This window comes from Bos indicus x Bos taurus, chromosome 2 (genome assembly GCF_003369695.1).
Source record: "Bos indicus x Bos taurus breed Angus x Brahman F1 hybrid chromosome 2, Bos_hybrid_MaternalHap_v2.0, whole genome shotgun sequence".
Taxonomy (NCBI): Eukaryota; Metazoa; Chordata; class Mammalia; order Artiodactyla; family Bovidae; genus Bos; species Bos indicus x Bos taurus.
The window spans coordinates 6033919-6054344 of NC_040077.1; the positions used below are offsets into that span (position 1 = coordinate 6033919).

Consider the following 20426-nt stretch of genomic DNA (forward strand, 5'->3'; position numbering starts at 1 on the left):
TTCAGGGCATCTGGTTTGTGTCTGGTTTTCCTTAATCTTTAATGATGGGCAAATCTAATGCATTATGTAAGGCCATTTTTTCTCAAGAGATGTAGATACCTCTTAAGAATTTGATGAAAATGCATTAACTTTTCAGGCTACTGAGTTGCATTTTAGTGCACTGAGGCAGTAAATTAGTGTACAATGTGCGAAAGTAGTGACCTAAAAAATAAATATTTGATATGAACCACTGCACTCTCTTGGGGAAAAAAGTAATGGATTAACTCTCTTAGGAGTCCTTAGCTTCCCCAAAAGTAGTAGGAAAAATAAATCTCCTGTGGCCTGGAAACAGCTTCTGTTTCTTGCTGGCTATATTTGTTTAGGTTTTTAATAGTTCATTTGATTAGACCTTGTGGCTCCCAAAGCTAAGGTTGAGAGTTTGATCCCTACAGAGGCCACTTCAATTTAGAGAACAAAAAGCCCCATTCTCTGCTCCCAGACCTTACCCCAAATCCCTGCCAGGTGTCTGCCCTCCGGTCAAATGAGAAACTGGCAAAGGAAGTACTAGGAGGTCGCACAGTACTAGGAAGTAGAAAAATGGACTAGCACACTACTGAGAAGCAGAAAAATGGGCACCCTTCATGATGGTGTTCCTTTCCTTTTCTGTGTTCACAATGCTCCGATATAATTTACAGAGGGTAGATAACTACATTTTTTTCTTTTACCACTGGAAAGCTGAGGAAAACTTTGTTACCCATCATAAAATTCACTATCTTCTAAGTCATTCTATGTTATTCTAAGATCAAATAGCTGACAATATCCTCTTTGTAATAAACAATGAAAAAACACATCCTCTGAGCAATATTAATCTGCAACTTTAGGATAGGAAGTAACTTAATAGTAGTCAATTGAAACTGAAATACAATTTTCATATGAATAAAAGATATTATTTAAAAGTAATTCCATGAGCAATTTAATATTAAAGTAGGATTTTCATTATGTGTTAAGAATTTATTCAGGGAAACAAGTTTCTCAAATTATAGCAGAAAATCTTTTACTAGTATCACAGTCTTTTCATTTAAGTCTTCCTGAATAAATCTGTATTTTCTAATTATACAAGACTAAAAATAATTTAATATAACAAATAAAATTATTTTTACTTCAAATGCTTACTTAAATAGTATAAAATCATTTTATTTTCTGAGGGAAAAGCATATCAACTTTTTAAGTATGAAGTGTAAATTAAGATTTATTCACTTAAATTATAATTTTTAAAGTTTCACATATAAAGATGAATAAGATCTAAGTGTATATGTTATTGTTAATAAAGTTTTTAATTTTTCGAATGTCACATACAGCCTTTATTATTCATAGATTTATTCCTTTTAAGAAGTAGTCAAATGAATCAGCTCACCCTTGACTGTAACAAAATACTGTTTGGTGACTTGTGACAGACAGGGTTTTAACCTCTGACAGCGAGATTCATTGTGGAGCAAGAGCCAATCACAGATCCCGACGACACTTGTCTCATCAAAGTTGGAATATAAAAAGCCACTTGGAATACAGTATAAAAGATTCACTGGTGTGGCAAGTTGTCTCTCAGACTGGGCAGGCATTAACGTTTGGCTTGGCGTTACTCAAAAGCAAAAGAAAAGTAAAAGGAAGAAGTAAGAACAAGGGAAAAGATTGTATTGATTTTAAAACCATGCAAAAACTGCAAATCTCTGTTTATATTTACCTATTTATGCTGATTGTTGCTGGCCCAGTGGATCTGAATGAGAACAGCGAGCAGAAGGAAAATGTGGAAAAAGAGGGGCTGTGTAATGCATGTTTGTGGAGGGAAAACACTACATCCTCAAGACTAGAAGCCATAAAAATCCAAATCCTCAGTAAACTTCGCCTGGAAACAGCTCCTAACATCAGCAAAGATGCTATCAGACAACTTTTGCCCAAGGCTCCTCCACTCCTGGAACTGATTGATCAGTTCGATGTCCAGAGAGATGCCAGCAGTGACGGCTCCTTGGAAGACGATGACTACCACGCCAGGACGGAAACGGTCATTACCATGCCCACGGAGTGTGAGTAGTCCTGCTGGTGCAGAGCAACGACTCTGCTGACTGCTGTTCTAGTGTTCATGAGAAACCGATCTATTTTCAGGCTCTTTTAACAAGCTGCTGGCTTGTATGTAAGGAGGAGGGGAAAGAGCTTTTTTCAAGATTTCATGAGAAATAGACCAATGAGACTGAAAGCTGCTACTTTATTTGTTTCCTTAGAGAGCTAAAAAGCTAAAAATCAAAAATGAAATGCTTGCATAGCATTCATGTTATATAGTTTAGTATGACAACTATAACATGTTTATGTTTTCACAGCTTAATGCTACCAAGGTAAAGGATTGGGAGACAGTATCAGCAATGTGAAAAATTTACATCAAATTTCCTAATTGCATTTGGTTGCCTGAAATATGCATTTAAAATAACAGGGTGTTTTTTTTTTTTTTTTTTTCATTAATAAAAGAGAAAGGAAGAAATCTATAGAGGTTGAAGCCTATTTGGGCGTTTGCTGAACACTTAGAATGACTTCTGTTATTCAAAACTATTTCTCATAGGGTTTTTATGTTCTTCACAGAGTATCTAATTTTGAAAGCTATTAGAGTGGAAAGGATAAAAGAATATTCTTAATAAACTTAATGTATTAGTAAGAGCTATAAGGAAGTAAACACAGCATAATGAAAAATCATGAGCTAATCAGCAGAAAATTCTAAGAAATAAACATTTTAATTGAGTAGATTATGGCTTACAAAGTTCCACTTATACCCTGACCATGGTACTATTGTTGAGAGTACCTGGTCTGCACATATCTAGGAGGCACATGCTTAATAACCTTCTAAAATATTATTTTATTCCTCATAGGAGGGAGAACTATTACCTATATGTAGTACCTATGTTGTTTCTGAAAGATAATATGTTTCATATATTTCTGTTGCAGTCAATTCAAACCTATACTCAAGGAAAGGGAGACAGGCACCTCAACAGAGAAGGCATGACCAGAAAGAGTTTTGTGCCATGTGTCTGCGATCTTGCTTTATACAGGGCTCTACCCACTTTAAACTGGACTCAAAACAGTTTCAAAATACTGCTTTTTCTTATTAAGTAACTAGTTTATAAGGCAACAAATAAATTTCCTTTAAGACTGTGCTATCAGATAATCCTGGAATAGATTTGCCTTATTTATAAACAATCTTGAGAAAACAAATAGGCAAGAAATTGCTAAGTGCTTCTGCTTACAATGACAGCCTGGCCCTAAAGACAATGTTTTCTAAGTTTTGAAACAGCTTGAATACAACATCTAAGTTTTGGTGCTAATTACCTGCTAGTTTTTTTATTTTTTTCCTTTAAAAGGCTGTCCCAGCGTCCTAACATAACAGATGCACTATATTTTCTGCTAATTCCCGAGGCTCAGTTAGTTGCTCACTGTGTCTTGTCCCCAGGTAATTCAGGCCTGGGGGAAGGGTTCCTTCCTCCAGACTGATTGGTACAGCTGCTCAGTAAGTGTAACTACTCAGATTCCCAAAGAATTCTAAGTGGATGTTCTTCCACAGTGTCTCTTGTTCTCTCTAATCATCATCATTTTAAAATTTCATCCACTTTTCATTCCTTAATAGAATTTTCCTTAGTCCACAGTTCTCTGGAAAGGAAGTAGGCTTCTCATAACAGCTGAAAAAACATATACCTAAAAGATTCTGAAAAGCTGTAATAACTGTTATACTTGATATTTTGCTGTTATGAATGAAATGCTACATATTTTTCCATTTTAAAAGACTAAATATGCACACATTATTCCAATTTAAAAATGTTCATAGATTGATATGGAGGTGTTCGTTCATTTTTCATAAAAATGATCTTAGTAACTTTTTTTCTTATTCATTTATAGCTGATCTTCTAACGCAAGTGGAAGGAAAACCCAAATGTTGCTTCTTTAAATTTAGCTCTAAGATACAATACAATAAACTAGTAAAGGCCCAACTGTGGATATATCTGAGGCCTGTCAAGACTCCTGCGACAGTGTTTGTGCAAATCCTGAGACTCATCAAACCCATGAAAGACGGTACAAGGTATACTGGAATCCGATCTCTGAAACTTGACATGAACCCAGGCACTGGTATTTGGCAGAGCATTGATGTGAAGACAGTGTTGCAGAACTGGCTCAAACAACCTGAATCCAACTTAGGCATTGAAATCAAAGCTTTAGATGAGAATGGCCATGATCTTGCTGTAACCTTCCCAGAACCAGGAGAAGATGGACTGGTAAGTGATTACTGAAAATAACATGCTAAAAACCTTGTTATGTGTTTATTCATAATGTGAATGAATAGTAGTGAAAAATAACTACCAGTTTCCTGTGCTTATAAGCCAGACAAAGGCACCTTACCCCAGTGGTAGCCCTGTACTCAATAAAAGTAGGTGTCCCATTTCACATCCTATGAAACACTCTCTTGATACTTTGACTTTGCATGAGGATTTAAAAGAAAAAAAGTTATACCATGGTCCTTAAGTTTTTAGGGAATTCTTTGGAATTGAGAATGAAATATAAAATGCTTTCCGTTGATGTGCTACATGATTATATAAATAAAAACATGAAGTCTTCACAGTGGATTCTAGTACTCACCCAACAACACATTTTTTCCCCCAGAAGAGTGACCAATTTGTTAAAATTCTTTTGCTTAATAAAGCAGAAAAATGAACTCTACAAGTTATAATTAAAATAAAATGCTTTTACTTATAGAAATTAACTAGATATATGTTCAGGTTTATATACTATTAAATATACTATATTTAAGATCTCTCATGATAAATATGTTCCTTGTTTTATAGACTATTGATGCACTGATGTATATGTGGATTACTTTGTGAATTACCCCTGGTAAAATTAAAAATTTCAGGCTAGTTAACTTGTACTACTTAGTTATTTTCTGAACTGTCTTACTGTTCTTTAACAGGAGTTAACTTAGGTAATGTCAACTAATTTAATATAAAGTCAAACAGAAAATAATGCCTTATATATTATAAAAATTAATAAAAAACCATTTTAAAATCTAGTATAAGTTTAGAGCTACTCACTCTTCTGGCTTATCTATGCTTGTATTTACTTCTGTTTTCAAAAAATTTTTTAATGTGACCATACCTTTTATTTCCATTTATTGATATAATTTACAACAAAAGATTATACTTGCAAGCTTTATAGTTTTTAAATGGTCTTATTTGTAGTGAATATCATATCTAAATGATATCTAAATGTAAAGTAAATCATACCTAAATGAAAACATATTCTTTAAGACATTATAAAATTTTCCAGGTGATCAATTTTTCTTTAAATATACTACATAAAAATGTTATTGACTCCCAAAATGATGTTATTTTGTATAATCTTAAATACCAATAATTACCAGGTCTATTTTGGTTTTAGTGTAGGATAAAAAAGAATGTGTTCTTTTTTCTAGGTAGCATTTTAATGATCAAAGTTGGTGACGTGACAGAGGTCTTAAGTATTATTAAACAGATGATTAATAAGATGTATTCCTCAGACTTTTCCATATAAAAGGAAAAATGTCTCAAATTCATGAAAAGATTGGTACAGGAGGAGGATTAGCAAATTGTAGTTTAAATATCTGAATGGAAACATTTTTTAGTGAAAGAATAAAGGGAATATTATTGTATCTTCTTCTGAGTCTGTGCCTCTCTCTCTTGGAGTTAGTCTTTCCAACCCTATATACTTACCACTATCTTCATCCCTCTACCTTCCTTTTTCCCATTACATCTGTGCAGTACTGGGTGGCAACTATTGTGTTTTGGTGTTAACATCCAAGTTTCCCTGAATAAGACCAAGTGAATGGAGGATGAATGAGTATACCTATCCCTCCAGGAGTCATCAGACATATTTGGCCACCATATTTAATCAATAAGCAGGAAGACATAAGCTAGCCTTGTCCCTCTTCTTTCCCCCCTGCTCCTTTCTCTTCTCTTCCTCCTCTCCCTTCACTGTCATCCATCAGTATTTTCAGAGCATCTATTATGTGTCAGGCATTCAGATACTCAAACCAAGGAAAACAAGAATAAACAAGACAAAGATCTGACCACAGGGGAATCCCTATGGCTACTGTAGACTTTTGAGCCATAAAGGAAGAATCAAGCCTAGTGTAAATGAAAATTCCTTAATGCTGTGCCTTTTAAAAAGAAATGTGACATAAGCAAAATGATTAGTTTCTTTCTTTAATAATGAGTCCTTGAGGTAGGAGAGTGTTTTGGGATCTATTATTAACTCTTCTTTCCTTTCCATACAGACTCCTTTTTTAGAAGTCAAGGTAACAGACACACCAAAAAGATCTAGGAGAGATTTTGGGCTTGATTGTGATGAACACTCCACAGAATCTCGATGCTGTCGTTACCCTCTAACTGTGGATTTTGAAGCTTTTGGATGGGATTGGATTATTGCACCTAAAAGATATAAGGCCAATTACTGCTCTGGAGAATGTGAATTTGTATTTTTGCAAAAGTATCCTCATACCCATCTTGTGCACCAAGCAAACCCCAGAGGTTCAGCCGGCCCCTGCTGTACTCCTACAAAGATGTCTCCAATTAATATGCTATATTTTAATGGCGAAGGACAAATAATATATGGGAAAATTCCAGCCATGGTAGTAGATCGCTGTGGGTGTTCATGAGGTCTATATTTGGTTCAGAGCTTCCTAAAACATGGAAGGTCTTCCCCTCAACAATTTTGAAACTGTGAAATTATGTACCACAGGCTATAAGCCTAGAGTATGCTACAGTCACTTAAGCACAAGCTACAGTATATGAGCTAAAAAGAGAGAATATATGCAATGGTTGGCATTTAACCATCAAAACAAATCGTATAATAAAACGTTTTATGATTTCCAGAGTTTTTGAACTAGGAGATCAAATTCCATTTATGTTCAAATATATTACAACACATGCAGGTGAATGAAAGCAATTCTCCTTGTCTTCTGGTGAATTAAAGGAGTATGCTTTAAAATCTATTTCTTTACAGTTTCACTTAATATTTACAGAAAAATCTATATGTAGTATTGGTAAAATGCAGTATTGTTATATACCATTATTTGAAACATCCTTAAACACTTGAATTTATATTGTATGATAGCATACTTGGTAAGATGAGATTCCACAAAATAGGGATGGCACACCGTACGCAAGTTACCATTCCTATACTGATTGATACAGTACATTAACAGTTTTTGCCAATGGTGCTAATACAATAGGCTGAATGGCTGATGTTATCAGGTTTATCAAGCAAAAAACGTTCAGGAAAGTAATAAGTTTCTCCTTTCTTCAGGTGCATTTTCACACTCCTCCCTATGGGCAATGGATGTTCTATAAAGAAAGAAAACTCATTTTCCTAGAGGTCTACATTCAATTCTGTAGCATACTTGGAGAAGCTGCATTGAAAAGGCAGTCAAAAAGTATTCATTTTGGTCAAAATTTCAAAATTATAGCCTGCCTTTGCAATACTGCAGCTTTTAGGATGAAATAATGGAAATGACTGATTCTATCAATATTGTATAAAAAGATTTTGAAATAGTTGCATTTATATAATATGTATACAATATTGTTTTGTAAATAAATGTCTCCTTTTTTATTTACTTTGGTATATTTTTACAGTAAGGACATTTCAAATTAAGTATTAAGGCACAAAGACATGTCATGTAGGACATAAAAGCAAAAGCTTATATTTTGGAGCAAATTAGTTGATTAAATAGTGGTCTTAAAACTCCATATGCTAATGGTTAGATGGTTATATTACAATCATTTTATATTTTTTTACATTATTAGCATTCACTTATGGATTCATGATGGCTGTATAATGTGAATGTGAAATTTCAATGGTTTACTGTCATTGTATTCAAATCTCAACGTTCCATTATTTTAATACTTATAAATATTAAGCATACCAAAATGATTTAACTCTATTATCTGAAATCAGAATAATAAACTGATGATATCTTACAAATTGTTAATTTTATTTTATAATTTGATAATGAATATATTTCTGCATATATTTACTACTATTTTGTAAATCAGGATTTTGTTAATCAAATAAATTGTACTTATGATTAAGTGAAATTATTTCTTACATCCAATGTGTAGAAACAATTTAAGTTATATTAAAGTGTTTTCACCTTTTTTGAAAGACAACAGTTTCATGTTATAATGATTAACTTTAGATTTCTGGTTTCCACTTTATTATAAAAAGTTTAATGACTGAGCACAAAAGTTTGGTTTAGAAATTTTAGGTCTGCTACTCCAGTTTCTCATGAGTGAAATTCCTGTTAAATTGGTTCTGGTCAAGTTGCTTTAAACATACAAAAGCAAGGACTAGTTACATCTGTTTCATTTCTCTTTATCTTGACCTGAAAACTATTTATATGTTTTCTTAGGTTCAATTTCCAAATGCATTGCAGTTGGCAAGGGTATATGGTCCTAGAGTTACAAGTTCTACTGAAGCCACAGGGACACAGGGAGGCTGCATCTTTTCCCGAGCACTTAATGAGACTGACACACTTATCTGAGTTTGGGGGAATACATTTTCAAACTGAACTGAGAAATAATTAGGAAGTGCCTAGAATCCTTACGTGCAACACTATTTATACATGTTTTTGAAGTGAGCTCTCTTCTCCACTCCTGGCCAGTTTAATAACTTAGCTCTAAAGAAGTGACTATGTTTAATTAGCAGTGACTAATTCTCTCTGGTGTTCTGAGTCTTAAATAAATAATTTATAAGTATGATAAATACAATTTTAAACTATATTACAGCAATTTACACTCATACAAACAAAATGTACTACTTCTTCTAATTGTGATAATATTTAACACTGCCAAGGCTGGAGCTATACGTGAGTTGCTCCTGGGGGGGTGCGGGGGCAGGAAGGAGCCAACTGTGGGGACGGGCTAAGGCCACTTTTTGGTTGCACGTATCAGAACCTACTTTTATCTGGGCCATGAGTATACATGACCTAAAAGTCGGGGTCAGCAGGTGCATCCACGCACCTTAGGCTCTGGAGTACAAATAACTGGGGCCCTTGACCTCTACAGTGAGAAATGTGAGGAAGTATCCCTCTCAGTTTCCAAGGGCCCAGTCACAGGACTCCTCAATCTTCATACTCAGCCTCACCCATGGGTCCCCAGGATCACATCACCAATCTCTCCATTTGGTAGTCCTTTTCAAAACCCATAAGACCATGAAAGAAAGCATCAGGACCAATTTCTTCTGTGACAAGACCTAGGCATTTCCCCCCCCTATTTTGCCAAAGTCATAGGAATGGCAAATGTGCTTTGGTAGTCTGTTTATGAGCACATCACTTTCATTTTCAGCACCCCAGGAGTATTCACTTGTGACATGTGACACTAATCCCTGAAATTTTCAGAAAATATCATGTAAAGTTCACTGTAATGTATCTGTTTTAATATTCTGAATGTTTTGTAATACTTCTCATGCTTCCCACAAATCTATATTAGTTTAAAAGCACAATACAAATTAAAAACAAACAGAAAACCCTTACAAACTCTATGGTTCTCTTTGTATTTAAATTTATTTTTGCACTTCTGTATAGAACTTTAATTTCTTAAACTAAAAAGGCAATATTTTGACACTGACAGCAGATAAATTATAACTCAGTTACCCTATTCCCCCAAACAAAAACAGATCTACTTCACTTTAAGATACCATATACTTATTGAAGAATATCTATGACCCTGTTGGGTCTGTTGAAAACTAGGGACACACTCACCAGGAAAAAGAAAACTCATAATTTTGCATATAATATCAGGAAGTTTAGGGTCTTCCTAGAGTTTATTCATGGAGAAGGCAATGGCACCCCACTCCAGTACTTTGCCTGGAAAATCCCATGAATGGAGGAGCCTGGTAGGCTGCAGTCCATGGGGTCTCTAAGAGTCGGACACAACTGAGTGACTTCACTTTCACTTTTCACTTTAATGTATCGGAGAAGGAAATGGCAACCCACTCCAGTGTTCTTGCATGGAGAATCCCAGGGACTCGGGAGCCTGGTAGGCTGCTGTCTATGGGGTCACACAGAATCGGACACGACTGAAGTGACTTAGCAGCAGCAGCAGAGTTTATTCACAGAATCTAATTTACAAACCCTTAGGAGGGATATCAAGTTTTCCTTCTTAAGGTAAAAAATTGTTTATGAAGTATTAAAACATATTTATAAGGACCTGGTTCCCAATTAATTAGTTTTAATTCTTAACTAATTTGAATGTTTGAAGAGGAAAATGAATATCAAATCATCCTAGATGTCTTAACATGACTAAGTAAAAGTCACTCAGTCGTGTCTGACTCTTTGAGACCCGGTGGACTATACAGTCCATGGAATTCTCCAGGCCAGAATACTGGAGTGGGTAGCCTTTTCCTTCTCCAGGGGATCATCCCAATCCAGGAATCAAACCCAGGTCTCCCGCATTGCAGGAGGATTCTTTACCAGCTGAGCCAGAAGGGAAGCCCAAGAATACTGGAGTGGGTAGCCTATCCCTTCTCCAGAGGATCTTCCCAACCCAGGAATCGAACTGGGGTCTCCTGCATTTCGGATGGATTCTTTACCAGCTGAGCTATCAGGGAAGGCTCAACATGACTAAAACCCTTTCTAATTGCCAATTAATGATTGGATGATCTTTAAGAAACACAGAATGTTTTATAACCTGACTAAAACCTTTGATAATTATAAAAACATTCTGTTTCTTAAAGATTATCCAATCATCATTTGGCAAGTCTGTGGCAGATTTAACTAGACAGCTGAATAAAAAGCACTTCAAATTATGAACCCAAACTATTTATTTGTGTCAAAAACAAAATCAATAAATCATCAAGGTTTTGATGTCTGAGTATCAGAATTAGGCAGGTATGAGGAGACAATATTTGCTGAGCACCTTTGCACATCTGTGCTCAGAACCTTCCTCACATGGTCAGTATAGGAGACATTACCGTCCTCACGTCACAGAAGAGAGCTCTGAGGAAGTGAGACACCAGGAGGCGCCGCAGTGGCTGGTCTGGATTTGAACTCAGAGAAATCTGACATAATGATTCATTGCTCTAGTTACAACAATTCTTCACCAATTCCTAATGACAAAGTGAAGCTATATTTTTTAATGTTTATAATTTGTAATATATCCTTATCTATATTCAGCATTGGTTTCTGCACATGTTGTATGGCTGTATTTTAATAAGTATTAGGAGAAGGTAGAAGAAGAGCAGGTGACTAGCAAAGCCAAGAAACAACATACAGAGACAGAAGTGGATCAGTGTCAGAGGATGTGAGAGCTGCAAGAGACCTTAGAGACCATCTAATTAAATATGACAGAATATGACAGAACCCTCTAAAGAGAGAGATGCCCAAAGTCATAAATTGAACTGGTTCACAAACTGAAACAAGAGTTCTGCAATGCTGGAGGAGAGTGGGTTGTGGGTCAGAGTGAGAAGAAAGATTCCAAGAGGCAAAATGCAGGAGAGCTACCAACGAAAACAGGCTCTGAGTCTTCGTATGCTGGCTGAGTAATGTCCATACCGGGCACTAACTAAATATCCATAAGATGAAAACGATTTACATGTATCTAAATAAATCTCTTATCAACTGGAGATTTTCTTGTACAAATAGACTCCAGAAGGAAATCTATGGCTGCTGCTGCTAAGTCGCTTCAGTCGTGTCCGACTCTGTGCGACCCCATAGATGGCAGCCCACCAGGCTCCCCCTTCTCTGGGATTCTCCAGGCAAGAACACTGGAGTGGGTTGCCATTTCCTTCTCCAATGCACGAAAGTGAAAAGTGAAAGTGAAGTCACTCGGTCGTGTCCGACCCTCAGCGACCCCATGGACTGCAGCCTTCCAGGCTCCTCCATCCATGCAATTTTCCAGGCAAGAACACTGGAGTGGGGTGCCAAAATCTATGGCAGTATGTCATTAAAACCACTACTTTACTCTCCATAGTAATACAAATGAACAATATCTTTCAAAGTACCCTCACATTAATGATGTAATTTCATCTTCATAATGCTTAAAGTATTATTATTATGCCCATTTCATAGAGGGAACTGAGGTTCAAATAAATTAATCAAACCGCCCAAGGAAATATAGCATTTATATTTGTATATTAATTATACAAGAAACAGAAATCTAAGGGTTAAATTTGTTTGATCATTCATTCCAATAGTACTTATTAAAAATGTAGCTTGATAAAAAATTTCATTTAAGGAAATTTGCTGTATGACTCACGGAACTCAAACCTGGGCTCTGTAACAACCTAGAGGGTTGGGAAAGGGTGGGAGGTGAGAGGGAGGTTCAAAAGGGAGGGGACATATGTACACCTATGGCTAATTCATGTTGATGTATGGCAGAAATGAAACCAATATTGTAAAGTAATTACCCTTCAATTAAAAATAAATAAATTTTAAAAAATCACGCAAACAAAATTCCATTTAAAATATCACATGATCACTTTAAAAAATAAGACACACGAATACTACCCAGTAATATAACTAAGAAATTAAGCCTTAGGCTAAAATATGATATGCAAGTCATGACTTGCCTGGCACATGACATATAGTGTTGAAATGTCATTTGCATGGCCATTCAGTTCCAGTTTACACATTGCAAAACACATCAAAGTAAACTATACTGATTCTGGTCCTTGCTGAGTACAGTGTCAAGCAATGCAAAGTGGTAGTAAATTTAGTTCATTCATGCCCAGATGGAATTTTATAGTCTTTAAAAATTAATATATGTTCATTAGAGAGCATTCATTTACAGCAAGATTATCTTTGCTACCATTTAAAACACTAGATAGATTATTTACAAATACTTTACTAGCTTACCTGTCAAAAGACCTCAATGAATGTCACATCCTGTCAACAACACAGAATGCTCTTGAATGTAAGACTTTATATATGAAGCTGTCTAATTTATCTGACAGGCATAACATATACATGTAATAATGATAGACAACTGTCTAATAATATTACAATGGTTGAACAGTTCACTTCAGCTACTGTTTAACATTACACTAAATGTTCCTGATACAGAAATACATAGTTTTGTCACTGAAACAACAAAAAAAATACATGCTTAGTCTTTTCACTGATTCCAATTTTGCATTACTTCAAGATAGAAAAGTTTTTTAAATAGTACAATGCTATTATTTAGGTTGTATAATAAAGGTAATTTTTTATTAAACACACATATATTGACTTTCTTGAAAAACTGACTTTAATATTTTCTTTTATTAGTTCTGCATATCACTATGATAAAACACTATTCACTGGAATTAACTTATCTAAAACATATTTCTGATTCTGATCTTAAGGAGATCTGTGGAGCATTCTTCCAAGAAGGGCCAACAGATAAATTTGATTCCATTAGTCTTAAAGGTAAGCTTTAGGTAAACCAAAATAATAAAGAGATTAACCTACTAATTCTTATCTTTAATTTGTTTTCCTAACCATTCAAGACCATTCTACTAAGAAAATTTTTTTCCTATAATGTTATGTTCTTTTACTTCCCCTAACATCTTATGAAGGACCCTATTCAGAACAAAATCTGATTATGCGGTTTTGGCCATGGATCCTCCAGAAGACTTTCCCATATCCGCTCCCACGGACACTAACTCGAAGAAGCCAAACGTCTCTTGGCTCTGTTCCCATGGAACTCAGAATGTTGGCATCGCCTCTCCACTAGCCAAAAACAAAACATGTCAATACAGGAACGTTCGCCTACATCACGACATCAGATCTTCAAAATGCTGAGATAGGATTCTGAAAGTGAAAATCAAGCATAAAACACCAATTTACTGAGCAGACCGAAGTGACTGTGGGAGAAAACCCAAACTGTTAAATGGAAACAATAGGGCAGTCATTGAGGCAACTGCTTGGCTTGAGCTCCAAGAATATCTTCCTGAAAAGCTGCATACTTCTCAGCAGCTCAAGAAATGGCCTGAGTTATGTAGCTGCCTGCACCCTGAGTAAAGGATCTACTGAGGCCATCTTGGGCTCTGGAACCAGGCCAGGTGCTCTGGGATAGCACAAAAGAGACCAAATTAGAGTATTGGTTCCTACTTGTAGATGTTCCCTGGCAGCAAGTAAAACTGTCCCAAAGTCTAGAATCTATCAGGACCTATAACTTATGAATTAGTGAATTATAGTTCCTTACAGTTCCAGAGTCATACAAAATTCCAAGGAAGTTGCATAGGAGACGGGAAGCTAGCTGGGCTCCCATCTACCCTCAGGTCAGGATGCATCTCTATGACTGAAATAACTTGCACCAACTGGGACTCCTGGGGGAAGACCTTGCACTGCAGTGCCAGCAGAGCTCTCTCCTTTGCTGATAGGGGAGGGTAGACTGTGACTAGTGAGCCCCACCTTGTTTTTACCAGATGTTTGAACAAGCAGTCCTGGTACTGGCCAAAGACAGCAGTGTTATTTCAGGCAGAATTTGTGCGAAAGGCTGGAATTTTGTGCCAAATGGCTTTATATCTGTTGATACAACATGTATTGTGTTGACACACTGTATCTGGTAACCAGGTACATTACCTGGTTAGTATTCTTGGGCCTCATATATCCTGTTCAGATGGGCAAGAAATAAACTACTCATGGAATCTTGGACAGGAAGCATGCACATTTATTTACAAGGGAGAAGTACATTATACAGATATTAGTATCTCCACTTTTAAAATGAGGAAGTTGAGGTTTAGAGATGTTTGTGACCAAGTGACTACGACAGGTGCAAACATGATGAGAGAAACACAAATACAGAACTAATACAACACTGTAAATCAACTATACTTAAATTAAAAAAAAATTACAAAGGGACCTACTAAAAAAAAAAGGACCTACTCTCCTTATTATGCAAATAAATGTAAAAAGAGACATATTAAATAGCACAAGGAACTATATTCAATATCTTGCAATAATATAAGCAAAAGAATATGAAAAGGAATATGTGTGCTCAGTCACTCAGTCACTTCGACTCTGCGACCCCATGGACTGTAGCCTGCTAGGCTTCTCTGTCCATTCTTCTCCAGGCAAGAATACTGAAGCGGGCTGCTATTTCCTTCCCCAAAAAAGGAATATATATATATATAAAAAAGAACTCAGCCTATGAAGTAGGGCATCAAAAAAGATCACTGTCTAAAACTTCTCTCTTTCCATCAAATTCATTTCCATCATAAGCTCATGAGATCTTTACAGGAGAGGATATAGGAATAGGTTCTGGCTATATATATATATATATATATATATATATATATATATATATATATATAAGAGCACACACACACACACACATATATATATAAATTGAATCTCTGTGCCTATACCTGAAACTAACACAATACTGTAATTCAACTATACTTCAGTTAAAAAGGTAAAACAGCCAAAACCTCCCAAATGTAGAAGTAAAGTTATTAGTTCAGATGTGAAACTATTAGTTCAAATGTAAAGCTATTAGTTCAGACGTAAAAAAATAGAATTTTTTAATTGTGAAACTGACATCAGCTTTTATCTCAAGCTTCCTGTGCTATATCACCATTTCTGCTCTATAGAGGCACTGTGATATCAATGGGACCTGCTCTAATAATGCTTCTCACCTCCACAGACCTCACCCAGAAAATGATGAACAATATCCCCCTACTCTCAAGTCTCCAAATTTAGAGGATGACTATAACATGTTTCTCTTCTCTACGTCTAGCTCAGCCTATGAAGTAGGGCATCAAAAATGATCACTGTTTAAAACTTCTCTCTTTCCATCAAATTCATTTCCATCATAAGCTCTTGAGATCTTTATGTGAGAGGATATAGGAATAGGTTCTAGCTATTTGAATCTATTTACTAGTACTTTATATTTCATACCTGAACACTAGACCCTTGAACTTAAAATTTTTCTAAATACTTTTTTTCTTGATTCTGATCTGAAAAGTACCTTCTATAAAAATTTAACCTTTTAATAAATTATACTATTCATTCTAATGATAAAAATGTAAATTAAAATTATATACTATCCTTTCACCTACAAATCTACTAAATTTTTATATTAAAATATAGTGTTATTAGTAAGATGATCAGCAATAAGCACTCTAAACATTGCCCATAGAAAGGCCCTGGCCAGCTGCCTTCCAATATTTAATAAAATCCTTAAAGTTTCTACAGAATAATTTTAATTCTAAAATTTTATCCAGGGCTTCCCCAGTGGTTCAGTTGGTAAAATTTTATCCAAGGAAAACAAAGATAAAAATACTTACATGAAATCACAGTGCTATTTACTGTTTTTAAAATTGGAAGTTATGTCTCCAACAATAAGAAATGGTTACATTGATTATGATAGATAACAATTGCATGTATGCATGGTAAGTCGTTTCAGTCATGTCCAGCTCTTTGCGATCCCATGGACCGTAGCCCCTCAGGTTCCTCTGTTTATGGGATTCTCCCAGCAAGAATACTGGAGTGGATCTTCCTGACTCAGGAATTGAACCCGTATCTCTTCTGTCTCCCAAATTGGCAGACAGTTTCTTTATCACTAGCACCACCTGGAAAGCTTGTAACACTAGTATATTAAAATTTAAAGACAATCTGAGGACACAGCAAATACCATGAGGATGAAAATGAGATACAAAAAGAATCTAAGTCTTCACGATATTACCGAGATACTGATCTTACTGTACCTAGAGCTGCCTTACATCTGGACTTATATAATTGATTTTTCTACTGTTAAAGCCATATTTGAATTGGGGTTTCTGTTATTTACAGTTGAAAGGATTCCAAATAAATAAATATGTATATATAGCATGTGTGGGTATCTTTAATTTTAATAGATGTTGCCAATTTTTTACTCTGTAGAGATTGAACAGCAGCAGCAGAGATTGAACCAATTTATATTTCCATTAATAATGCATAATGTTACTATTTTCCTGCACCCTCATCATTCTTATTTCTGAAATGAGAGGTAAAAAAAGGTTTTAATTGCATTTTTTTCTTATTTTGAGTTTGGTTAATAATCTTTTTATATTTAAGGATTATTTGTACTTTGTTTTTCTGTTAATTATTTGCTTTTACCCTTTGCTTATTTTTTCTATTAGGTTGTGAGTATTAAAACAAAACCTGCATACTTAAGAAATTAGCCGTAACTGGGGAATTACCTGGTGGTCCAGTAGTTAAGACAATGGGGTACAGTCAAAAAAAAATTAGCTATAGATTTTCAGACAGATTGCCATTTGTCTTTTGACTTGTGGTTCCATGTTTTTTTAAATATAGAATTCAAAATATTTGCATGATGCTACATATTTTAGTCTTTTTTTGATTTCCATTAATTTTCTTTTTGGTCATTCTATGCAACTAACAGGATGTTAGTTAGTTTCCTGACCCAGGGATTGAACTTGGGCCATGGCAATGAAAGTGCCGAGTCTTAACCACTGGACTGTCAGGGAATTCCCTGGTTTCCAACTCTTGGTAATACAGAGACTTCTACAGTATATTTGTAGTTTTTAATGTCATAATTTCTTCTAACACATTTTTGGCTTGCTAATTACTTTTGAAATCTTTGATCCAGCTCAATGCTATCATCATAGTCTGAGGTAGGAATCCACTTTATTTTTCTTCAGATGACTATCCATTTGTCACCATTTATAACACTATCTTTCCCCTAGTGATTTGGAATGTGGAATGGTGCTTAGTGGACACTTGTTCTGACCACATGGATCCATAGATCCAAAAAGTCATCTTTAGAGAGTTTAGCAATAATACACGATGCTACTGTCAAATCAGCCACCTTCTCGAAATCGGACTACAAGCAAGTTCAGATGAATGTGAAAACAGTAGCATGACTGATGATAACACGGTTTCTGTCCAATCAGAAATGACCAGATATATTTATGCACATTCATATTACTTCATTTATTCTGTCAAAAATTTAAGTCTACTATTGTCATATTTTAATTCCTGCTTCACCTTAGGTATGGCATACCTAGTCCATAACAACCAAATCCATCCAGGACAAAGTCCCTTACCTCTACTGAAGCCAAAATCCCTTTCTCCCACAACTCCAGAGGAAAAAAATGACACTTCCCTCCTCTTTCAGTCACAAAAAAATATTCTCATTCAGCCTCCTGAAGGAGCAGTATTGTCCCTCCAGTGTCATCAGAAGAGGAGGGCAGGAAAATGATTGTCTCTGGTATTTTCTCTCTGAAATAACATATTAATTCTGTTCATATCTGTGTGATAGCCTATCAGGTTTTACCCATCCACCGAATCCTAGATACCACTGCAGGAACTGTAGAAGGAGGAGAGGCGTAAATCATGGTTCTTTCTCCAGGAATGCACAGGCGAGTGACAGCGGAAAAGCACGCCGTCAACTTTAATAAAATGTGACAAACGGTTTACCCAGGGTGCCGGGGGAGAGAAGAGGAACGTCATCTCACCATGCTGGGAATTCACTGAAGACTTACAAGGAGAAATTGATGTTAGATGTCTTTAATAATGAATAAAAGTTTGACGGATGAGTAAGGAGAAAAAAGACAAAGGAGAAAAAAGAAGGAAGGGCATTCCAGAACAAAGTCCCCACCCACAACACATATACACGTGAATGCAGGCATGAGAGAACATGGCGGCTGCCAGGTCCTGCGAGTATTTCAGAACGGCTGGAGGGGGAGGGCCTTGGACAGTGAGTGACAGGCCATGAGGCTCGGGGGGAGAGCGACAAGCAGGACGTGCTTTGTATGTCTTTCTATGGAGCTTGTACTTGATGCTGTCAGGGATGAAAGCTAGTGAAACATTTTAAGTAGGGAGCAACATGGTTAGAGGTTAAGTTAAAAAAAAAACAAAAAACAACCTTTTTTTTGAACTTTCCAACAGGTTTTTATTTTTGCTTTATAATCTATTACGGTGTTTGAAACCTAAAGAAATACATTTTTTCTTCAAATTTGGATGTGCGTATCAATATCACTTGTCTGGACTGAGCACACTCTATGCCATGATTTTTTGACCCATATCTGCTCCAAAATTATGAAGCTTTGTCTGTCTACTCACGGACTCTGAGAACATGGAAAACAATAGCGAGAGAAAAGAAAAAACATTTTAAACAATGTACTTAAAATTTTATTGTGCCAAGTACCTCCCTTTTGATATCTGATCAAGCCTCTTTATCCCTTCTCAGATTTTTTTTTGTTTAAATAAATGGTTTAAAATACATAATTATAAAATATTTAAATGTGTCATATAATAAAATCTGATAGCACAGAAACTTACTAAAATGAGTAACATCTAGTAGTAGAAGTAGATGTAGTAGAGCATCCATCATAATTTACAAGTGGTGACATAACCAAAAGGGGCTGATATCCAAAATACATAAGCAGATCATGTATTTCATTACCAAAAAAACAAACAACTTGATTTTTAAAAATGGGCAGAAGACCTGAATAGATATTTTGTGAAGAAGATACACAGATGATGAACAGGTACATGAAAAGATGCTCAATATCACTAATCATCAGAGAAATGCAAATCTAAACCACAATGAGATATCACCTCACACCTGTCAGAATGGCTATCATCAAAAAGACCATGAGCAACAGATGCTAATGAGGATGTGGAGAAAAGGGAACCCTTCCACACTGTTGGTTGGAAGTGCACATTGGTTCAGTCACTATGGAAAATAGAATGGAGGTTCCTTATGAACCTAAAAAGGGATCTATCAAATGATACAGCAATTCCACTCCTGGGTATATATGTGGAGAAAATAAAAACACTAATTTGAAGATACATGCACCGCCAAAATTCATAGCAGCATTATTAACAGTTGCTAAAACACTTACTCCTTGGAAGGAAAGTTATGACCAACCTAGATAGCATATTCAAAAGCAGAGACATTACTTTGCCAACAAAGGTCCGTCTAGTCAAGGCTATGGTTTTTCCTGTGGTCATGTATGGATGTGAGAGTTGGACTGTGAAGAAAGCTGAGCACCAAAGAATTGATGCTTTTGAACTGTGGTGTTGGAAAAGACTCTTGAGAGTCCCTTGGACTGCAAGGAGATCCAACCAGTCCATTCTGAAGGAGATCAGCCCTGGGTGTTCTTTGGAAGAAGTGATGCTAAAGCTGAAACTCCAGTACTTTGGCCACCTCATGCGAAGAGTTGACTCATTGGAAAAGACTCTGATGCTGGAAGGGATTGGGGGCAGGAGGAGAAGGGGATGACAGAGGATGAGATGGCTGGATGGCATCACCGACTTGATAGACATGAGTTTGAGTGAACTCCGGGAGTTGGTGATGGACAGGGAGGCCTGGCGTGCTTTGATTCATGGGGTCGCAAAGAGTCGGACATGACTGAGTGACTGAACTGAACTGAACTGAAGATATGGAAGAAACCTA

General features: G+C 35.9%; 1 protein-coding gene across 1 annotated transcript; it reads left to right on the top strand.

Annotated features, from left to right (window-relative positions):
* The first annotated feature begins 1481 nt into the window (after nt 1–1481).
* On the top strand, nt 1482–8204 carry MSTN (myostatin). Its single transcript, XM_027555492.1, has 3 exons — nt 1482–2057; nt 3910–4283; nt 6317–8204. Exons 1-3 carry the CDS (start codon nt 1685–1687, stop codon nt 6695–6697), a joined length of 1128 nt encoding a protein of 375 aa, XP_027411293.1. The 5' UTR covers nt 1482–1684; the 3' UTR covers nt 6698–8204.
* Nucleotides 8205–20426: the final 12222 nt, after the last annotated feature.